This window comes from Neolamprologus multifasciatus, chromosome 16 (assembly GCF_963576455.1).
Source record: "Neolamprologus multifasciatus chromosome 16, fNeoMul1.2, whole genome shotgun sequence".
In the NCBI taxonomy this organism is placed as follows: Eukaryota; Metazoa; Chordata; class Actinopteri; order Cichliformes; family Cichlidae; genus Neolamprologus; species Neolamprologus multifasciatus.
The window spans coordinates 8886126-8908912 of record NC_140454.1 but is presented as its reverse complement, the minus strand read 5'-3'; the positions used below and the strand labels follow the sequence as shown (position 1 = coordinate 8908912).

Here is a 22787-nt window from a genome sequence, read left to right as displayed (position 1 = left end):
ACGCCAATAGAGATTGAAAATGTGACGTCATTCAAGGGTAAAACCGCAAAGAATTCTGGGAACTCGTGGCAAGAGGTAGTAGCGCACGCAGGCTTTCAATTGAAATCAGTTACACAGCGATAAAAAGAAACACAAAAAACTGTCAAGAAGCGGTTGTATTATTAACTGCAATAGCCGGTCGCATGACAGCCATGAAGCCGACGGGTAAAGAGATCGTTTTTTTTTTTTATCGATTACGTCGTTGAAGAGAAATTATTCGAGCCATGTTTCTGAAGTAAAAAGAGGCGACAGGTGGCCTGGATTGCAGCCATTCAAAGACCAAATATAACGTCCCAGAACATCCGGCTCACAGGTTAGTCTGCTCCAAGCATTTCCACAAAGGTCAGTGTTTTGTAGTAGTTAATACGTCATTTTTCTTAACATAATTGGTGATATAGGTTACAAGCAAGTCTGGCGCTGAACAGAAATTGTGGCGCTATGCTATCACTAATTGCCCAGTACGATTACAGCGTACAATATTATTGTCACTGCTACGTTTCTGTAATGCGAACCAGAAATTATTTCCACTACTAATTAATTACCGTTGAGCTCAAAGGTCCTATTAGTAAACGGTTAATGAATGTGTATTTATGAAGACGATTTGTGAGACTCGTAAACTTATGATACGTACCATGGTCTTTCGTTCTACACGGTGCATTTCATGGTCCTGTACCCATCCGTCGGTAAAGTGTACCTGGGCTTGATGCAGTGACCTGAAGTTACTGAACTTCATGAGTGTATGCACTCACTCCAAGAACCGTATCATTATAAATATGAGCGTGGTGAAAGTTGGGCAGCACGCTAACGTATTTTGTCCACTCTGTGTGCTCGTAAGGGTCTAACCCTTTCACTCCTTTGATTTTTTCCTCGTATCTTTTCTCTGCCTTTTCATCAAGTCTGACTTTGTACGGTCCGGCATTGTTCTCCTTCGTTTTGTACACTTTTTTGGGGGGCAAAGAAAAAGCAAGAAGGTATTGGAACCGGAGAATGAACGTTTTGCGGTGCTGCAAATGCTTGCGTTTGATGCGGTACTTGGATTGTTTTGCCACGAGTTACCGGCATGCAATGCGCGAAAGTCACGTGGTCTGTCAATCTCTATTCATTTTACAATGGGGTTCATTCGCTCGGTCAGCAGTGGCAGTGGCAGTATCCTCGTATACTGGGGAGTACACTGCCATTAAACGAACAGAAGAAGAAGAAAACATCTGCACATGCGCGGTACGGATCGGGTAGACCCCATTTGTACGGTCCGACTTTGCACATGCGCAGTAAGGATCGGGGAGTCCCGATCCGTAACTATCTTTTCATTTTTCGTTTTTGTCTACATTGTACTGAAATGCTTCATTATTGCAAACATTTTAAGATATACTTATTATTCTTAACATCTTAACCGATACTCTGACCCATAACTATCGTAAAACACTACGACCGGAAGTAGACACCTTTCGCGCATGCGGGGTACCGATCGGGTTTCCGGTACGGATCGGGTAGTGACAGTGACACGGGGTACCGATCGGGTTTCCGGTACGGAATTCATAGCGCGACAGTGGGTGTGGATAATTTTGCCGCAAAATACGGCAGAAGGGAGCGGCCAAGAGTGAACTGTCAAAAGTAAGTACTGAACATGACGTCACTTAATTATGTGCGAATGTTTAATAATGAAGAACATTAAAATTAAAACATTGCTGTTGGCCACATGTCGGCAAAGTTGTGTGACATTAGTGATGTTTGTACTTACAGCATTAACTTAAAGCATATATATATATATATATATATATATATATATATATATCATAATAATCTGACAATAATATAATATTGGCCATATTATATTTACATTACCACAGTGAGATGATTTTAGTCTCATGAACAACATTAGCTAATTGTTATTTTCTAACTAATCTTAAATGACTGTTCAGTACAGAAATAAAGCCCAACAATCATGTTTTACAGTCCCGTGGCCTCAGCCTCAGATACTCAACTAATCAAAGTGATGTCATGACAACATTTTTCTCCTTCATTTCTGTCAAACAATGCTGTATGTAACGTTTCTCGCGGTTAGTATCATGGTTGCTAGGCAACCTGAACAGCGCAACGAAGGGCTAGACCGTCCCATTTCACAAGCCTCTCACTTCCGCACTTCTCGTACTTATAGTACGCGCCGTACGTAGTGCGCGTAGTGCGCGTACTTCAAGCGTGCAGACCCTAAATTGGGACACAGCCAATGGCATCCCCCTTGCCCCGTTAATGGATCAGCTGTAGACACGCACCTGTGATTAGATTGAGAATAAGCTGCAATCCCAGCAAATACAAAACCAGAGAGATGACACATGGAGCTGACACATGGAGCTCAGCTGAAATAAATAAATAAATCAACTGACACAGTTTAATTTACAAATGAAATCTTTATGTAGTTTCTTCAAAAGAAATGAAACCCATCCATCCAATCACCATTATTAAATTGAATTTTGCTGGCCGTTGGCCACAGGCTGTTTGCTACAGGTTTTCTTTGCATGTCTATGTCAAACAAGTCTTCGATGAAACATGCTTGATTTATCCAGATACTTTTGCATTCAAACATTTTATTTTGGTAAAATCATACAATTTGCACAGCTGAGTATTTCCCCATGCAGTGCAGTTACCTATAAGCTAATACAGAAAGCAAAGTCTACACCTAAAGAGCTCAGAGGTTCTCCGCAGACCGTGGAGCAAGTCTCCGGGTTCTGCCTGCAGTCAGCATGCACAGAGCCTCCTGTTAATCCCCAGCAGCTCTTTGGGCTGCTGCTCCACGTTCCCAGAGAACACCAGAGGTGTCATATATGCAAATACAACAATGAGAATAAACCACATGTTTGTTTCTTTAAGGATTGCCATGTGCCAGACATTCACTGGAGAAAAATGATCATCAGGTCAAATTAGAATAAAGAGTTATTAATGCACACAATTGGAGAATCTGAACACTTTTGCACTGATATGCTTAGGAAATTTATTTGCTTTTTAGACAGCATTATTCCAAACCTTGGCATGTTTGTTAAGATTCTGTTTCAAATTTCGTTGACCAATTAGTATTATCTAATAGAGATGACTGGCCCTGAGGAGGCCCTGAAACAGCTGTGGATATTATTTACTGAGTCCAATGTATCTTCGACATTAAAAAGCTCACACTACCCCGAAATATATAAATTTCACGCATACAGGTGACATTCAACATTCAAGTGCCAGTGTTTTTTTTGAACTGTCTTTTGGTCAAGTTTCTGAAACTTTCAAAGAATCACTCTGAGGCTTACAAAAATAAATATTTGTCAAAAATGCTTAATAAATTACACAAAACTAGCAGCAAAAGTAGAATCTAGAAATCTGTGCAAATGGCTAAATTCCCCCGACTGCTAAATCCCCTGGTCCCAAATAAATCCTGGTTTTTTTAACATTGAGAACCCTTCCCCTTTGTAAACAAGCTGCGTTATTTTTCTCCTCCTCTGTCTCCTCACACAATATTTGGAAGCTTAAGGACACATATCCAAGACATCTATATAAAACTCTAGATGTGCAATAAAACAACTTTCGTAAAACTCGATGGGCACAACATACGAGGGCCTACACACCTAAATCAAGTAGCACCATTCAATCTCAAGTTCTCAACACTGTCAGTGCATCCACTTTTATTTTGATTTCTTAAATAAAAAAAGTTCAAGGCACAACAAACCCGATGAGAAAACTGGGAGCATTTTGAGGTGAAACGCCCCATGCGTGTCTTCCCCTCCTCTCCACGGCTGCTCCTCTTTAAGAGGAGAAGCCTGCTCTGGCTTCATGAAGCCACAGATTTTTTTGTCTTTATCATTTTTATACAGTTCTGAGCAGATGAACTCCCAGAAGACCTGACAGTACTTAAATATTTCTTAAAGGAAGTAGACACCACCCCTCCCAACCCCCCCAGTCTTTGGCCACATCCACAGTTACAATACGCAACGATGGAAACCAAAGCCACTGACAATGGCGGTGCACTGAAAGCTGCGCCCATCGCCTACAACCCCCCCACCCTAAAGCCCCAACCCCAGTGGTCGGAGTGTTCCTCTAACCTGCATCTGTTCCTTGCTGTTTAATTGAAAAACCTCAGTGATTATTCAAATGCCTGTCTCCTTAAGATGAACCATGCCTCCAACGCAGCTTGAAAAGAGAAAACGTTTGTAATTAAGTTAAGCCTGCGACTCAGTTCACGTGTCCTTTCTCCTTGACCAAAAAACAAAACACTTGCAAGCGTAGAATACCGTGTGGGCCTCGTGATTGCAGGTCGATTCAGGTAAACACTAACACTGCGCTATGCCCCCCCGATGCTGTGGTCCTTTATGCAGCCATTTTGAACTTCACTTTCAAGATGGCAGGCATTTTTGTCTTGTTACACATTTGTAGAGAAACTATTCAAAAACAAAAAAACAAACAAGAAAACAAAGCAAAAACTGACTCAGTTTTTTTTAACTTTTCACGCACCTGCATCAAAAAGGTCTCACGCAAAAAAGGAACAAAAAACACCGCCCACTTAATGTAGCTAGCACTTGGTAACATACTAGCTGCCGTAACACTGTCAAGTCAATTGAAAAGCATGGAGTAACAAGTTCCAGCATTTATTATTCTTGTATCAACCTCAGCAATTGTTGGCACTGAGCTTAATGACTTCTGTGTTTCTTAAGATTACGATAGGAATGGCTATTTCAAAGACTACCATTTCCGTAAAAAAGGAGCCTGTCCAGGATAGAGTGAGCAAAAAAAGAACACAAATGTAACTTTGTCGCTTACGATTAAAATACGGTCACCTCACAGAGTGGCCCAGTTTGTATTAGATATAGTAATGGCTCCATTAGCTGTTTGAGTATAGAAAAGGCTACATGATGTTCCTGTAATAAATTTGAAGTTCAAATGGAGTCATGACTCCTGAGAGCCACAACGCCCCAGTGTTTGCCAAGGTTTGATCAAATCCAAGCTTATTTTACCCTTTAATATTTTTCACCAAACAAAGTCATAGTAAAACAAATTTTAGCTCTTGGCCAGGTTCATCTGGTGAAATGAAAACATAGATTTCCTGTTTAAATTCAAAAGGCACAGTACATTAACATACAAATGATCCTCAGGCTACTCGGTTGGGTTTCCCCCCACAAAAAAACCAAAACAAAACAAAAATACTTTTAACGATGAAAGTCCGAGGTTGCTGTCGGACAATGCATGTCAGCATCCATGCTCACTCTGAGGTGTGCGAAATCTCTGCGGTCTCCGGCGTGCTGCACGTGCTGGTGACGCTCCGTTGCTTCGTGCTGCACTTCCTTTTCGAGAAGCGAATGGCAGAGAACCAGGGTTGGTAATGTACTGTGTGTCAGTGAAGCTACACAGGGAAGGTTTTTTTCTTTTTTTAATGGTCTGGCTTAAGTCAACATGTGGTTTCCATTGGGTTGGCATGGCAACCTATTCCTATGGTGACTAGTTTCCCCACCAATCCACGCTACCCGAGTGGCTGTAATTTCCTCCGTAGCTGTCGCTGCCGTAGAAGTTCCCACCAAATCCACCTGCGAAGGATACCAACTAAACATTAATTGACGGCAGAGAGAGGTTTTTGTTTAAACGCATTTAGAAGAAATTGCTCAAACATCAAGTTATTATTAACTAACTCCCCCCCAAAATTCTGTTCATCTGGATGGAGCGTTTTCAGTGGGAGAAAAGTTTCGTCGCTGATCCTTCTTTATTGACTGAAGAAGTCACTTGGATCTCCAAAAGCTGATTCTGTTCATTTGTGGGAGAAACGTTTTGTCACTCGTCCAAGTGCTTGTCTTCAGTCTCTAGATCCGAAACCACCAGAGAAGTCTTCAGTCTGGAAACTGAAGAAGTCACTTGGACGAGTGACAAAACGTTTCTCCCACAAAATGCTACATCCAGATGAACAGAATCAACTTTTGGAGATTTACTTACCTGAAAACGCTACGTCCAGATGTCCAACTTTTTAGACATCTGCACGTGGATGCTGCAATTCCTTGATGCATGCTCAATAACCAAATCCCCACCAGGTGCCCACATTAAACAGTTTCAAATAACAAGGTTTGTATGTGTAAGTAATTCTCTTCTCTCGAAAACATGACCTCAAAACACTTATTTTTTTTTCATAAATAAGACTAAGCTACTTTGAAAATGATGAGCACAGTTACAGTCAAGAGGGAGGATAAACATGCCAAACACAGGCCATCTGCTTCCACACTCATGTCTGGTTTCAAAAACACTGGATGTTTCCAGTGCTAACCCCTCAGCCTCCAAGATCTAAAAATCCTAGGCGATTTCCAGAGCTGACATCTGACCTCGAGTTCAAATTCAAACTTGTTAGTAAATTAACCTATATTATGAATTTCACATCAGACATCACCTCATTCTCAAATCACATTCTCCCATAGTTTTCATAAAAGTTAAAAAAAGTGACACAAAAAAAAATAATAATAATAATAAAAAAAAAAAAAAAATACAGCTGTGCGAATAGTTTGCTTACCTCCACCGAAGCCACGGTTTCCTCCATGGCCTCCAGCGCTGCGCCCTGAACGGTTGTTACTGAAACTTCCAGAGCCAGACGTCTGACGGTAATCTCGCGCTCCGAAACCACCAGAGAACCTGAACAAAACCAAAACAATTGGTTAAGTGTTACAGGTTAGGCATTATATTAAAAAAAACAATAAAACAACCCCCCCACCCCCCAACACCTTAACAAGTAGTGCTCAGATAGCTCAGTTTACATTACAAGTCAGGAAACGCGTTACATTTTGCAGCACAGAACTAAGATAAATAAGACAGCATTTGTTGTTGCCATGTTACCTCTTAGAGCGCCCACGATTGTTGCTCTTGTGCTGGTGCTCATAGGCCAGGCTCTCAAGCCAGGAGGGAACCTCCTGCTTGGCCTCAACCAGAATGTCCAGCAAATCTTTGGTTATGTTGCTGTTTTTGTCGTTAAAGAACGACGTGGCCAGACCTGCACAAAAAGGTCAGATTACACAGTCAAGACTGTACACCAACAAGGAGCAAATATTCTTTAAAAATCAGTTCATACCGAGGTTGCCCACACGTCCCGTACGGCCGATACGGTGAACGTATTCTTCAATGTCACTGGGCAAATCAAAGTTGATAACGTGCTTCACATTGCTGATGTCCAGACCTCTAGCAGCCACCTGCAAAGGACAATGGGAAAAAAAAAGTTTAACATTAAGCATCTGTAAAAATGCCACATTATATTTCATATTGGCCATTAGTAGCAAAGTTTGTTGGTTCAGTGTGTGCCACAGTTCCCTCCCCAACCTTGAGGATTAAGAACTTGTCAGAATACTTACAGCTGTAGCCACCAGGATGGGGCAGCGTCCAGACCGGAACTGATGCAGAGCCTCCTCTCTGTCTCTCTGGGATCGATCTCCGTGGATGCTGGTGCATGCATAACCCTCGCGGTAAAGGAAGTCCTCCAGTGCATCGGCTCCTTTCTTTGTTTCCACAAACACCAGAGTCAGGGAGTCTTTACCTGAGCAGCAAGGAATTAAGAGGAGACAAAAAAAAAGAGGAGCAGGACAAAAAGCATAAGAGAAAAATAATAATTACTTTATGCAAAGCTACACATGAATTTGAAAATTTAAAAAAACAAAAAAAAACAAAAGCAAAACTTCAAAACACTATCAGTTGCAAGACCATGACGCACAAAAAAGAAAAGAAAAAAAATCAAATACCAAAATGACAACTTAGAAATGGAGACAAGTGGTGCATTAAAAAAAAAAAAAAAAAAAAAAAAAAGCTTTAAATTTACTGACAACCATTAATTGACAACAATGGCTTTGGTTTCTCTGAATAATTATTTCAATGACTTAAATTTTTTTTTACTACATTTGGAGTAATTTTATGTATTTGGTATCAGATATTGGGCATTAATGGCCATCAGAATAAAAACTCAAGATAATCAACATGACAGAGGTATTGGGGTAAGACAGGCCATTCCACGTTTTGCATTATTCACAGCTAACCCTGCAATAGTTTTGCCAACAACAAACAACATTCCTCAAAACTTGCAAGTACCTTCAAATAAAAACAGATCAGCCAAATCCAACTGAATGGTTAACGTGGTACCATGTTCACCATTTTTAAAACAACTAAACCACATTTTTTGGTGGTAGCATTAAGTCACCATGGAGGTGGCATGTTGCTTATAATCGAGTGATGGCTCATTCACCATTAAACCCTAACCTGGTCCTATTCACTGTCATATATTATAGCCATTTAGGAGCTCTAACAAAGATTAACAGACACTGTTCACTGACTTCACAGATCAGCGCCATTTAATTTGTCACAGCCTTCCAACATTCAGAAAGAGCCAGCTGACCTTAGTTCCAAAACTAAACACTCTAAAACACTACACTGTCTAACATTTCACAGGGGAGATACAAGTTTTAAATCAGTCTATGCACTGCTTGGCAAGTGTTACCACTTATTGGAAATGAAATTTGAAAGACAAAAACAAAACTAAACTGAGGTAGCATGTCAGCTGCAGCAGAGCAGAGGGAACGGGATGAACTGTGGGATGTGATGTTTCTTGCGTGTCAAAGTAAAGTTATGGTATGTTAACACTTACCCGTTTTCTCTGGGGCTTCTGTCACATTTTCCTGAACCTCACTGGGAATAACTAAGATAAAACCAAACCGGCCAGTAAACGCAAGGCTACAACAGCTTTAGATCATTGTGAGAAGCTAACCCCTTAAAAACACGTTCAAGTGGTTTTAGCGCCTGCTCACCAAATTGCATCAGATCATTTTTACATTTCACTTTTTGATATAATGACAGATTGTTAGAAATGTAGCAAAGTCAATATTAGCTCTGTATGGGGCAGACAAACAGGATGAAGGGTTAGAGCCCAAAGCCCTTTATGGGAGGGGGAAAAAATAAAAGAATGAAGTGCATGTGCAATCTCACCGGTGGCATTGAGCAAATCAAGGAGGAAGGACCTCTTGTCTGTCTCCTCTACCCAGACCACCTTTTGGGTGATGTTTTCTGAAGTGGAACCAACACGCCCCACGGCAAGGAAAATGTAGTCCTCCAGGAAGTCACGAGCCAGAATCTACAATACACAAGTTCAAATATGAGTATGCAAATATAAATATTGCACACATTAAATATGGTTTTGTATACCTGCCAGCAGACCAACGTACCTGGATCTCTTTGGGAAAGGTAGCACTGAACATCATAGTCCGGCGGATGCCTTTTGGTGGCATTGTGTCTTGTTCCACAATACGTCTGATCTGTGGCTCAAAACCCATGTCCAACATGCGATCAGCCTCATCCACAACCAGGTAGCTGTGAGTACATTTAATAATTAGCAATTATAAATAAGGGAGTCAGTCATTTCCATTAAAGCAACATTTCTTCCCATGAAACAATTGTTCTGATTAATACTGACTGGCAGTAATCCAGCCCGATCTTGCCCCGCTCCATCATGTCGACCAGACGTCCAGGTGTGGCCACCAGCAGGTGACAGCCTCTCTCCAAGTCCCTGATCTGCTGGCCAATATCAGCACCACCATACACAACGCAGGGACGCACCCTTGAGCGGTAGGCAAACTAAAGGAGGAAGGAAACAATTCAGCTTGGCGAGTAAATATTTTGGCAGACCAAGATGATGCCAGATGTTTCTAGCTCACCTTCCTCGCCTCATCATAGATCTGCAATGCGAGTTCTCTGGTGGGAGCCAGGACAAGGGAGATTGGGTACTGCTTACGGCGTCCATACCTTCCATTCTCCTGAGAAGCCGAAACATGTTTATGAGAAAAAGCCAGATGTTTGTTTCGTTCAGTTATTGTGCCGTTTCTGTACATAGTACCTGTCCACTGTTCTTGGCAGCCTGCAGAGCGTCTCCTGGCCCTTCCGTGTAGATCTGACTCAACACTGGCAGTAAGAAAGCAGCAGTCTTACCAGAGCCTGAAACACAGCAAGGGTCATACAGTGTTAATTTGGCGTACTAACATCAAACTATGGACACAAAAAAACAAGCCTTTTCTAGGGTTATTTAAATATTACAACAGAAACAAAGTTCATGGTTACCAGTTTTCTCTGGTAGTCAAGTGAACGCAGAATATGTAGAGATACTAACCAGTCTGGGCACAGGCCATCAGGTCTCTCTTGGACTTGATGATTGGGATAGCATACTTCTGGACAGGGGTGGGGCGAGTGTAGCGACTAAGGTTAATGTTCCCCATGATAATCTCGCCCATTTCCACATCATTGAACTACAAAAGAACAAGGTATGCCATATATAAACATATAAACAAGCCATTTTTATTTTTTAAACAAAACCATGAAACTAAATCACTTACGCCTTCAATGTGGGGTGGGCAATTGCTTCCAGTAGCTTCCACTGGAATATCATCATATTTCTCAAAGTTTATGCCGGTGTTGCTTCCAGAGAAAAGCTCGCTAGAAGACAATACAGAAAAGTTTAGGTTTTGGATAACCACGGCTGTTAGTTTGCTATAGATGAACGGAATCTGTCTTACTGTTCCAGACGCTCATTAGGAGCAGTGGGCTTGGACCAGTCATCATCTCTGGACTCCTCTGCCCAGCGGCTATTTCCTCCAGCAGCAAAACCTCCACGCTCGTATCTGTGCACAAAGGTTATATAAATGAAGAACTAAATTGTCACGCGACTTTGAAATTAGATAAAAACAAGCTATAACCGACAGTTCTTTTTCCAAACTCTCAGCACTATTTTTCCATACTCTCTACAATAATAGCCAAGCTGGGATTGTATGGTACAATCAAAAACATTTCTGCTCATCTCTCTGCTGTTCTAACAGTAAACCAATTAGTGAGGTGAACACTTCACTAATTGGTTTAAACAATCAGTGAAGCCAGACTGGTTGGGTTAATTACCAGATGGAGAAACAATTTCACATAAAAATGAACAAATGCAAATACTATCAGGGAATACAAGACTTTGCTCTCAGGACATGTTAAAATACCAAAATTATAAAAAGTACATTAGTGAACGCAATGACACCCACCTTCCTCTTGAGCCTGCCCCGCGGTCGTTGAAGAAGGCAGACTTGGACCTATCAGAACGTCCCCCAAAGCTGTTGTAGGCCGCATCCCTGGGAGGTCCTCCCCAGCCAGCTTCTTTGTTTTCGAAATTGCCAAACCCTGTAATAAAAAAAAAAAAAAATTGGTCAGTGGCAATATTTGTACCTTTTTTGGAGCGGGCAAAAGAGCGGTTACAACCGACACCCTTCTTACCAACAGCAGAACACACTTGTGTTTCCCCTAAAGCAAAAATACCATTAAATGTTAAAAATCTAGTTACTCTAACAAAGTGTAAAGTTAATATTGCAAATAACAGCTTCCAGTTTATACAGAGTAAATATACTGTATTAAAAATAAGGGGTGGGGGAGGGTAGACTTTACAATGAAAAACTACACTACAACTAGGGCTACAGCTGGACATTTTTAAGGACAACAGGTTTTTCCCACCTGCATTTTGCAATGGCTGATTAAACGAACCTCCACCCCTGTTACCACGGTAGGCACCACGCCCACCTCTATCATTGCGAGGGGGTCCACGCCCTCCAAAGCCCCCGTTTGTGCGGTTGTCGTGGTAACCATTCACAAAGCCATTGGTGCGTCCGGAATCCCATCCAGGTGAATCTTTATTGGGCGGAAAAAGAAAAATTGAAAAAAAAAAAATGAATAAAAATATATTAAATAAGAGTTGTTAGGAAAAGCAGAAAGCGGCATGTTACTTATTTGTGTCAGTAAGCCAGTACACACGTCTGCGCTCAGTGCTGTCTATCCATGAGCCTCTCATTACTAGTTGACTTATTTTTAATTGGAATTACTGACAGTGGATATAAGCAACTCAATTACACTAAAACCTGGGACTCATGTCTCAAGTAAAGCATCACCACTATTAGTGTCACATATTCATATTGTCTAAGTTGCATAACCATGTACTTGATCTGTACAAAGGAATAGCTGCGGACAAGTCAAAGGTGTTTACATTTTTTAAAAAAAAGAAGAAAAAAAGAAAAGAGTTTAAAACAAGTAGTGACTACTGAGGTGTTGCCTTATTTTATTTGGTTACACACAAGTTGTTCTACAAAGACCAGCTGAACCTCGTTTCTTCCTATATGGGACATTTACCACAACGATCTGCCCAGCTTTGGACACTGGCTGTGTCATCATTCCCATCGGTGGCCACACTGTTACCAGTGCGGGCTGAGGATGAGGCTGGTGGAGGGGGACAATGGTAGTTAGTGCTGCCATACTGAGGCATGCTGAAAAGCTCAATCTATGCCACAGCAGCATCAAGGGGCAAACCAACCACACAGACCTATTCTTCAAGTAATTTGGCTTTAGGGGAGGGAAAACAAACAAAAACGTTCAGCCTCAAGGTCTAATTAAACCTGCCCTGGGGCTTTTCATTTCCACCACTGTGGCAGATTTAAACACATAAAAACAACCCCGAAGATTCACAAGCATGGGCCAATCTGTCTGTGGGTAGTGAACCAGTAAATTCTGTCTTGATACAGATCTGAGTCACTAAATATAAAAAATATTTTGTCAACAGAACAAAAAATATAATTTTTTTTTTTTTTTTTTACAAGCTAAATATTTGCCATTTTAAGGTACATTTCAGACAGACAACCAACTCTGCAAACTTTAATCTTGCTTATTTACAAAAACATGTTCCGACTTGACTTTAAATTGAGTATGACACATTGCACGTAACACTTGTACTATGAAGCAAGAATTATCTTGATTTTATCTGGGTTTTGAGTATTACTTCACTTCTTACAAGGGTACATCACCATGGTAACCCCGCCTGCTCTGAACTAGACATAATCCTTTTGTCCATTTAAAGCACCAAAAATCTTTGTACTGATAAATAGATTACTCAATTTTTGACCCAAGACCCCCCAACCCCACCACACACACAAAATCATTTCAAACATTAATATATGATCTCTTTGTATTTGCCGACATATCAACTTTGCAAGCAGACTCGGCCTACGTTTGAATTCTGTACCAAAAGGCACCTCTAGGCTGCAGCTGAAAGAACAAAAATGTATCAAATATTAGGGCTGGGCGATATGACCCAAAATTCATATCTCGATATATTTTACCTGGACGGCGATATAAGATATATATCTCGATTTTTTTTTTTTTTAAGCCATAAAGTAAGAACAAAAAGAGAGTTCTTAGTCAAAGCTGTGTCCCAGATGTCACACAGGCACTTTTATTAACATAGAGCATAGATGTACATAAAATTTACTCAAAAATAAATTATGAGCATTTATTAAATAATAATGCTCCAAAAATAAAAGAAAACAATGTTGTTTTTGTGCATAACAAAAAGCTCACAATTGTGCAGTCAAAATGTAAACTAAAAGACGCTGAGCATAGTAACAAAGACAGATTTCACAGCTGCTCTGTTCCCAACTTCTACTGTGTGACTGACAGCATTGAGTTTGAAATCCTCTTTATAACCACGTCTCTTAACAGGTGCCATTTATGGTCCTTATACACAGTAGGGTAATATTACGTTGAAGCACAGTACGTATCACTCCGCGAGGCTCCTCGGTAGCCGTAATGCTGACAATCCATCAACCGGTGCAGCACCGTAGCTTACCAAAGTCGTACTAAAACATTTTTTGACAGATTGCTGAGCGCTGTGTACCACATAAAATCGCTTCGCGGCCATCAAGCACAACCAGAATTCATACATAAGGCGCGCTGTCAACTTTTGAGAAAATGAAAGGATTTTAGGCTGTGCAGCGCCTCTGGGCTGCATGGCGTTAGCGTGGTTAGCTAGCTAACACGTTGACGGCGTCCAGCCCCACGAACGGGGCGATGCGCAGTAACTCGTTAACGGAGATTTGTCGTGTCCATCTTGTCGCTTCCTGCAGGTGAAGCGATGGGGGAGGAGGGGGAGTTGTGTTCAGTGAAGGAGGGGCGAGGCCGAGTAATGTTGCGTAAAGAGAAAAGTGGACGAAAGAGAGGCAAACTTGCGGCTCCACAAGTATAGTTATAACGTAACAGACTATATCGATATAAAGGATATTGTCACATCTTATATCTCGTATAAAAATATATCGATATTTTTTAAAAACTCGATATATCGCCCAGCTCTATCAAATATTACCCTTGTAATTTCCTTTCACATCTGATCTTCTGCTGCATACAGACCTGCAAATGTTGACCAGATGCTTCCATTGCCACAAGTTCAACTTGTCATGTGTAAACTTGCGCATAGCTAGAATAATGAGCACGGAGTTGATTTACTGAATTGTTAACTATCTAATCACTACTTAGCCCGTTTGCTGATGTTAGAGATATTGAAGCCAAATAACAGATATTCCAGGTATGTTGTAGCTTTGTATTACATGGCCCAGGATTTGAGAGATTTTAGTGACTCAGAGTGGCATCAGACCCAAAAATACATGTGGTAAAGCACAGAGTGCAGCAATGTTAGAACCTGATGTTCCAAGACAGAGTCCAGTGGACTTCAAACCAATAACCTACATAAACCAAAGAAAAAATTCACAAATTCATCCATAAATACTTGTGCAAACAATGCAAGCTACAACTAGAGTATGTTATTCAAACTATTTAAAATTCAAGTCAAAATCCCCAACCAATGTTTCCCATAAAACTGAATAAAGCACTTTAAGAAAAAGGGAATCCACAAAACATAACTAAGGATTACAAAAAGTTAAACATCCATGACTGAATACTTGGCTGGCATTAAAGCATACAATACACACAAAGCTATAAGGTTTTACCATACAAGTACGAGTTATAATTCATCTGGTGATTCTGGACTACTTACAGAAAACAGCACAGTCTGTGTGTCCTTCTGCCCCATTTTAATCATGCCACAAAGAAAAAACATTCAACAGCAAATGTATGGCATGTTCTGGAGATGCTTGTAGACCACATGCTGACAGATTTCGTTTTGTTTATAGAACACAGATTTACACTGAATGGAAGTTTGGCTGCCATGCTGTCCAGGCTATGAAGAATTAATTCTGCTCCATTACCAACTGGAGAGATTAAACAGACTCTAAAAAGCCAAACAATGATGCCCTCAGTCAACTATTTTCATTTAAATGCAAAACAAAAAAGGCCACGAAGGACAACTGGTAATCAGTCTACTTACAAAACATGAGTTTAAGACAAACACACACAGATCATGATTCAATCATGTGCCAAGGTGGTGTGTTTGTATGCAGATTTCTGTTCTAAAGGTCAACTGCAGATTGCACTGGATGCTGACTTTACACCACGTAAAATAACCAAGGAAATCACCTGAGGTTATCAGCTGGAACAAGTGTGCATGCAACCAGGTTATCAGTGCTGTATTCAATGGCCAATCCTTTTAAAAACATAAAATGTAAGCAGAGAAAAAGCTGTGAAGTCAAAAAAGAACCCAGAACTGCAACTGAGAGGCTCCAGCTAAGAAATATTGTGAATCCCAATAATACTTCAGTGTTCAAATAACTTGACCACAAAAGTCCTACTTTGACTTAATGACTGAGGCTAACATGGTGTAACGTATGCATGACTGGACAACACAAAACAAGTTGATATCGTCTTGTTATTAGTAAAACAGCCACACTAGTGATGCAATGCACTTAAAAAAAATAAAATAAAAATGCATCATCAGCAACTCTGTTTGCAAGCTTTGAAAAAAATGCAGTGTTAGGCCCAGATTTGTGCTGCTTTTTTTCCTCCAAGTGACCACAACAAAGCAAGGGCACACTGACTAAGCTATATACACTAAGAAACTCTGCATGGCATGCAGGTAGAGGTCAAAGTATACCACATTGGTTTCGCCAATCCCCACTGTAGGCATGGTAAAAGGCAAGCTCTTGAGAGGCCAGTCTTGGGTAACCTGAGCAAAGGTAGGGGAAGCAGGCTATAAAAAGACTCATGAGTACTGGCTCATGCAGTATGAGTGTTGGGCTTGACTTCACGCTTATAGTTACCAGTCTGACAGTCATCCCATCCTGAAGTATAGTTATTTCTGTGTCTTTGCTGACACACTGCCTGCCATGGTTGGGGAAACGGCTTAGAAGAAACTTGGGGCACACAGCAGGTAAAATATTGGCTTTATTATACAGTGGGAATATAGTTCTAATAAATCTAATATATTTTAACTAACTACAGTGAAGAAAAGCAATGAACCAACAGGGTGATGCTTAGATTCCTCTCCCCCCCCCCCTCAAAACTCCAACCAAAATCAACTGCAAGCATTCCAGCATAGAGAAGCACATCAATTAAACATGAACTCATTATACTTTTACAGTGGAGTTAGGGCTGTGCGATATGACCAAAATCTCATATCCCGATATAAGAATTCTATCCTCCCGATAACAATATAAATCACAAAAATGTAACATTTTCTGTAAATTCTGTGAATCTCGACTTGCGGGAAGTGTTTCCAGCTGCGCGTCATGTAGCTGGAGTCGAGTGTTTTAACCGATGTATGAAACTATACATTTTTAGACATAAGTTGTAACGGCCGCCATTTTCTTTGTGAGTATTTATTACACGGCGTGCTGCGGGGAAAAGCCTGTTCTAACGTTTGAGGTTTATATTTTTCTCATCCGTCAATAATCTGCTCTTTCACGTGATTCAGTTTATTTTGAAAAGTCCCAACAGGATCTTGAGCTTTATTGTGAAAGGTTTATGTGGAACATAAACAAGCGGACACGCGATGGTTTTACCGTCGTTGTTGCTAACCACAACGCATAAAAATAGGCGCTTGTCCGTCTGTAGTGTGATTATATAAAATATAAGAGAAAGAGAGAACTTTAATTAATATAGCCACTACAGTGACCATCAAAACGATGAAAAAATATTGCCATAAAGAGTTTATTTTGCGACACCACAAAACAAACGATAACGTAAAATGAAACTATAGACATTTTTATATCGTCATCCCATATATATATCGTTATATCGAACAGCCCTAAGTTGAGTGTATGGATCTAACCTGACCCTCCCTTCACACTGGCTTTGCTGGTGTGTACAAAAAAAATGGCTATTTCATGCATCTTTAAAAAAAATGCAAGTTGCCCTCAGCAAAAGCAGACAGAAGGGACTTACAGAAATTTACTGGTGCCACTGAATAACCGCACTGTCTACCAGCGGAATAAGCATTTCCTGCTGTGGAATAAGAAAACAGTACAACGAGAAAAAAAACGTCAAGTGTGCAATGACACAGGAGTATGATTCCATATGTTGCCCTTTTTTTAAGTTTTAATGTCAGTTTTTGACTTACTATGCCAGACATGACGTATGTGGATTTAAGGCCTTTAGCAGAGCAAATATGTACAGAAGGAAATTATAATATATATAAAAAATAAAATAAAATAAAAAACCTCCTCAGCCACCTCACCCTGGCTACAAAACCAAAATATTACCTCAGTTTTTAAAAAATAAATCAATAAAACACAAAAAACCCAAACACAAACCCACCCTCCCTCCACATTCCCCTTTATCAGAGCAGCCAATAGCTAGCACTCCTCTTTGTTCACATGCGATACACTGTACCAACCAAAGAATACGAGTCAGAAAAATTGCGCATGAAATTACTCGAACCAAATCAAAACTTTTGAAAATTGCCATATTCTCCTACTTATGAGCAGTCTAGGGTGAAAATACAAAGCCAGAGTTGTAATACAATACCACTTGCCCTACTTTTGCAGTGCCAAAATAAGTTCTCATGCAAAGATGCAGAAAGCCCAATTGACATTACGTTGTCCTCAATCTCTGCCTAGGACAAATGTTCCCTGATTTTGTATGCTCTAAAATGCTGCAAACACTGCACAACTACCAATTTTTTGGTACGAATGTTTTAGTCAAGATTATAAGATGCATCTTGTTAGAGCCTCATTTCCCCCCCTCAATTGTGCTTGCTTTTACCATGCTCTGATGGGCATTTATCATCAACAAAAAAGACAAACTGGTGTTGATGGGCTAACAGCAGATCGGCAGTGTTAAACTTACCATTTTTGGGAGCATCTTTGTTCCTCAAGTGAGGTGGAATGTAACGTCCTGAATAGAGGAGGGAAAAAAAAGCTTACCAAAATGTATGAAATCTGGCAATATTAGTGATTATGAGTACAACTGTAGATTTAAATAACGCTTAGGGCTTAATCCACCAAGCAGGTTTTAAAAAGTTTTATTAGGAACAAGGTTTTTTTCCCCCTTTGTCTCGAGTGCCAAAGAACTCCATGAAAGTTGTACCACACTTTAAACAACGTTACACAAGGCTTACACTAATAAAGCAGCGTTATCGATTTACATTTACCACTGACAAGTAAAATCTGCTTTATTACTTACTGCCAGTTCCTCCACCTTGTCCGTCAGCCGAGTTCAAGTCTAGGGCAGCAAGCTATAAATTACAAAGAAAAAAATAAACATAAAAAAAGGTAAAAAAAAAAAAAAAAAAAAAAAAAAACGAACTACAACACACAACTGCTATATTTGAAAACCATTACTTGACTGGAAACACTGGTTAGCCGCTTTTTTGAAGCGGGGCAGCTTCAAGTGGATTTCTAAATAACCGAGGTTAGAATTTACGATCATTGAAGTTAGGCCTAACAGTAAAAATAAAACTATATATACCGGAAATAAAAATACTCTTAATTTCGACTCCTAAATATATATTCCAAGCGACTTAACAAAAATTTAGAGGATCACATTTCAGAAATAACTGTCGCTGAAAAACTGTGCCAACATTTTTTCCTGCGCCACGTTTCAGGTTCAGAAGGCCTCACTTTAGCCGGGCTAACGCGGTTGGATACCGGCCGGGTGGTAAATGTTAGCCAACCCTGTATATTTCCATTGGTTGCAGTACGTTTTCACCAGAGTCCGTTCACTTGCTATACTTAACATGGCTTGGGGCGACAGCTTGTCGTATTTTAAGGTAAAAACTTGAAGTGTCCGAGCTTGTTAGTGCCAATTAGCCATCACAACGCATCGGCAAGCGTCGCCATCACAAACGTCGTCACCTCCATTTTAGCAGCCGCAGCGTTAGCCTAGCACCAGGCTAGGAAGTGGGCTAACGAAGCGCTCAATTTCTCCTCGAAACTACATGTGCGTAATGGAAAATTCCGAAATTTATAGGAGAACAACAGAAGAACAAAATAGTTTCTTACCTGCTGATCTAGACCGTGTGGATTATCAACGACCACATGACTCATAACTAAAGAGAGTAGTGGGGGATTATTTCTGAAGAGAAAGGATTTTCTTTGTTAGCACAGCCGGCTATTCCCGTAACGTTAAAGCTTTTTTCTGTACAAATTACAAACTTGAATCGACAGTTATCTATAAAGTTCCCTAGAAGATTATGTTTACTTTAAATAAATAAAAAGACGTTATTTGTTATAAATATAAATTCTGATCAAGTTTCCGATTGAAATGATCGTTGCGGAGCTGTTCAGCAAAAACCCCCTCCCGGTAGGCTAGACCGTGGTGGAATGAGACACCGAAGGTTGAGGTAGCGCGAGATATCGCTTTTGGCACCTCAGGTCGGCGGGCTATAAAGTAAATATCGCGATGTTTCCTTTAATCTCTGATTGGTTTAGCCAGGGAAACATGAAACTCAACCCTTAGTGTGTGTACTGCCACCGAGCAAATCGGCTGCATTTTGCCTTGAAAAAAATTAAGAAAAAAAGAAAACTATGACTGAAACCTAAACATGTGTAACACAGATGTTATATCCCGCTATCAGAATCATCTGTATTTAGCCAAGTTTGTGCACACAAACAAGAAATTTCACTCCACTTCACATTGTTCTCTTCATGCAAAAAATAAACTTTTGTTAAGGAAAAAGTGTAAATCTGGGTAGTGCAATGTGCATATGACTTAAATGATACAACAGTGGGTTATTTTACAGTGTTCAACAGAGTGACAGACAGGGGGAATAAAGTGTCTCTTTGCCAGCTGGTTTGAGTAAACAGCGCTCTGTAGTGCCTGCAGTTTGTACAGTCTGTGTCCAGGATGTGAGGGGTCTGCAGAGATGTTTTCTACCCGTTTCCTAACCCAGGACCTGTGCATGTCATGAATGGAGGGAAGATCAGCACTGGTGATCCTCTCTGCAGACCAGATTGACCGTTGAAATCTGGCCCTGTATTGCTTTGTGGCTGAACCAAACCACAGAGTGATTGATGTGCAGAGGACAGAGTGGATCATGGCAGTATAGAAGAAAACCAGCAATTCCTTTGGCAGGTTTCCTGAGTTGCCACAAGAAATACAACCTCTGCTGGGCCTCCTTCTGTAGAGTCCATAAGGTGGACCATTTCAGATTGCGTGGAAAGTTACATCATAGGAATCTGAAGTGAGCCACATTAGGGGCATGTGTTGTTTGAGAATGTGAGGGGGAGAGGGTGGGGGGATTTCTCTGATAGTCCAATGTCATTTCCACCGTCTTTAACAAGTTCCGCTCTAGGTGGTTCTGACTGCATCAGTGGACCAAGTGGTCCAGCTCCCATCTGTACACGTACTCGTCATTGTTCTGGATCAGACCAATGACCTTGGTGTCATCCGCGAACTTCAGGTGTTTCACAGATTATTCTCCTAAGGTACAGTCATTAGTGTAGAAGGAGAAGAACAGCGGGGAGGGCACAAACCCCTGGGGGAGGCTAGTGCTGATGGCCACTTGTTGCTGCCTGTCCGTCAGGAAGCTGCTGATCTACTGACAGCTGGAGGCGGGCACAGTAAGCTGGTTGAACTTTCGGTGGAGGATGTCTAGGATTACAGTGTTGAAGGCCAAGCTCAAGTCCACGAACAGTATCCTGGCGTACATCCCAGGTTGATCAAGGTGGTGCAGGATGTAGGGGGCAAACTGTAGGGGGTCCAGCAGGGGGTCTGTGATGTCCTGTTTCAACACCAGTCCTTCAAAGGACTTCATGACCACAACGGGCCTGTACTCAATTAACCCTGCAATGATGGACTTCTTTGAGACCAGGATGATGGTGGAGCATTTGAAGCAGGAGGACTCCTAACACAGCTCCAGAGGTCTGTTAAAGATTCGGGTGAAGATGGGGACCAGTTGCTCTGCACAGACCTTCCAGCACCAGAGGCACACACCAGTCTTCCTGGTCTTCTGTTTCTGGGTCAGAGGGGAGGGGGGTGAGGGCTGCAGGTAGTCCTTTTGTTTAGGTGTGAGTTCAGGGTGAGCAGATGGGAGGTGTGAGTGATGGTCTTTCAAATCTGCAGTAGACGGTGTTAAAGTTGTCAGGCAGTTTAGGATTCTCTTCAGGGTGGAGGGATGGAGTCCTGTAGCTGGTGATGTGCTGCAGGCCTCTCCAAACTGATGCAGGGTCTTTGGCTCAGAAGCTGTTTTTTAGCTTCTCACTATAGCTATTTAAAAAATGACACAGATGGATTTGCGGCCTTGAATCTGGAGTTTGGGGTTTACATTAGTGTTATTTGTATTTTTTGTTCTTTACATTTATCTTTAAAAAATAAACAAGCACTGGAGAGTGGTCAGAACATTAAATGGGACAATTATAGCCTGCTACTGGGTATATTGAGCTAGACTGTGTACCTGTACGTGACTGGATTGGTTTGTTTTGCCTGCTGAACAAATGCTAGCCTGTCTGGCTTTTTTGGGTAGTGAGAAAAATCAAAATGCAAAGTAAGTCAGATATGTTGATGAATTTCTAATTTTGGAAGGGTGTTTGGTGACAGAACACCTCCAACATGTCCGCCCCTCTCTGAACCTTGCTCTACCCAAAGTTTCTTCCTGTTAAAGAGAGTTTTTCCTTCCCACTGTCACTAAGTGCTCCGTAAAGCACACAGCATCATCAAGGACCACAGCCACCCAGCACATCAGCTGTTCTCCTTGTTACCATCTGGCAGACGTTACAGGAGTCTGTCTGCTCGGACTACAAGACTTAAAAACAGTTTTTACCACCAAGCCGTACGACACCTCAACCACAACACTTAAACACACACAACACAGCACTCAGAAGCTACCCTGCAGCTTCACAAGTACTCTGTTTAATCTGCACTGGTCATTTCACTTTATTGTCATTGATATTTATATTTAAAAGTGCAATACTGTAATTTTCTGCTGCTCATTCCTGTGCAATATCCCATCTGCCCTCCCGTCATATTTCTTTTCAAGATTTTCTTATTTAATCACTAGTGTACATATATTTATATTTATAGATACATATATATTTAGTCATCTTTTCTCTTTTACCATGTCTCTCTAATATTTAGCTCCTTACTATTTTTATATTTTTATATTTTATTTTATTATATTTTACTATATTTTCTGTACTGTATCATGCTGCTGAGTGACTGCTGCTCGTCAAACACATTTCATTGCAATGTTGACCCTGTGCTAACTTGCATATGACAAATAAAACTTGAAACTTGAAACTAAGTGCTTGCTCACTTGGCATCCTTTGATTGTTGGGGTTTTCTTTGTATGGGTGTAAAGTAAAGTCTAGGGTCTTTACCTCACAATATAAAGTTCCTTGAGGCAACTGCTGTTGTGATAAACTGAATTAAATGACAGCCAAAATTAGACAGCAAGTATAAGTTTCTGCTTTGGATAAACAAAATATCAGTATAATTTGAATAATGTGAGCACTGATCCAGGCAAATATACAGCAATTTCCAGTGCAAGTTTCCACCCAGCGTCCTCTTCACCACAGTGACAGTGGACAGATGACACATACTCA

At 40.8% G+C, this 22787-nt stretch overlaps 1 protein-coding gene across 8 annotated transcripts; it reads right to left on the bottom strand.

Annotated features, from left to right (window-relative positions):
• Positions 1-2424: 2424 nt before the first annotated feature.
• On the bottom strand, positions 2425-19585 carry ddx3xa (DEAD-box helicase 3 X-linked a). Of its 8 annotated transcripts, XM_085135021.1 has the most exons (23): positions 19248-19585; positions 18430-18481; positions 18094-18141; positions 17191-17250; positions 16068-16160; positions 15902-15973; positions 12220-12306; positions 11551-11724; positions 11088-11223; positions 10581-10685; positions 10401-10500; positions 10178-10313; positions 9908-10005; positions 9729-9827; positions 9488-9648; positions 9240-9384; positions 9004-9148; positions 8666-8716; positions 7386-7567; positions 7109-7226; positions 6877-7030; positions 6557-6675; positions 2425-5591 (listed from the first exon to the last, which is right to left on the bottom strand). In XM_085135021.1, the coding sequence occupies exons 1-23, from the start codon at positions 19290-19292 to the stop codon at positions 5506-5508; spliced, it is 2466 nt and encodes an 821-aa protein (XP_084991147.1). In that variant the 5' UTR covers positions 19293-19585; the 3' UTR covers positions 2425-5505. The 8 variants fall into 8 exon arrangements, with proteins under 8 accessions (XP_084991147.1, XP_084991140.1, XP_084991143.1 ...); XM_085135014.1 differs by lacking the exons at positions 12220-12306; positions 15902-15973; positions 16068-16160; XM_085135017.1 differs by lacking the exons at positions 12220-12306; positions 15902-15973; positions 16068-16160 and having other exon boundaries at positions 11617-11724.
• Between the last annotated feature and the right edge of the window lie 3202 nt (positions 19586-22787).

Coding starts and splice junctions, on each gene's coding strand:
- ddx3xa (XM_085135021.1), bottom strand. CDS start 19,292: ATGAGTCATGTGGTCGTTGATAATCCACACGGTCTAGATCAGCAG. Junction 10,006..10,177: donor GATGGCCTGTGCCCAGACTG/GTTAGTATCTCT, acceptor GCTGTGTTTCAG/GCTCTGGTAAGACTGCTGCT. Junction 7,031..7,108: donor GGGACGTGTGGGCAACCTCG/GTATGAACTGAT, acceptor CTTTTTGTGCAG/GTCTGGCCACGTCGTTCTTT.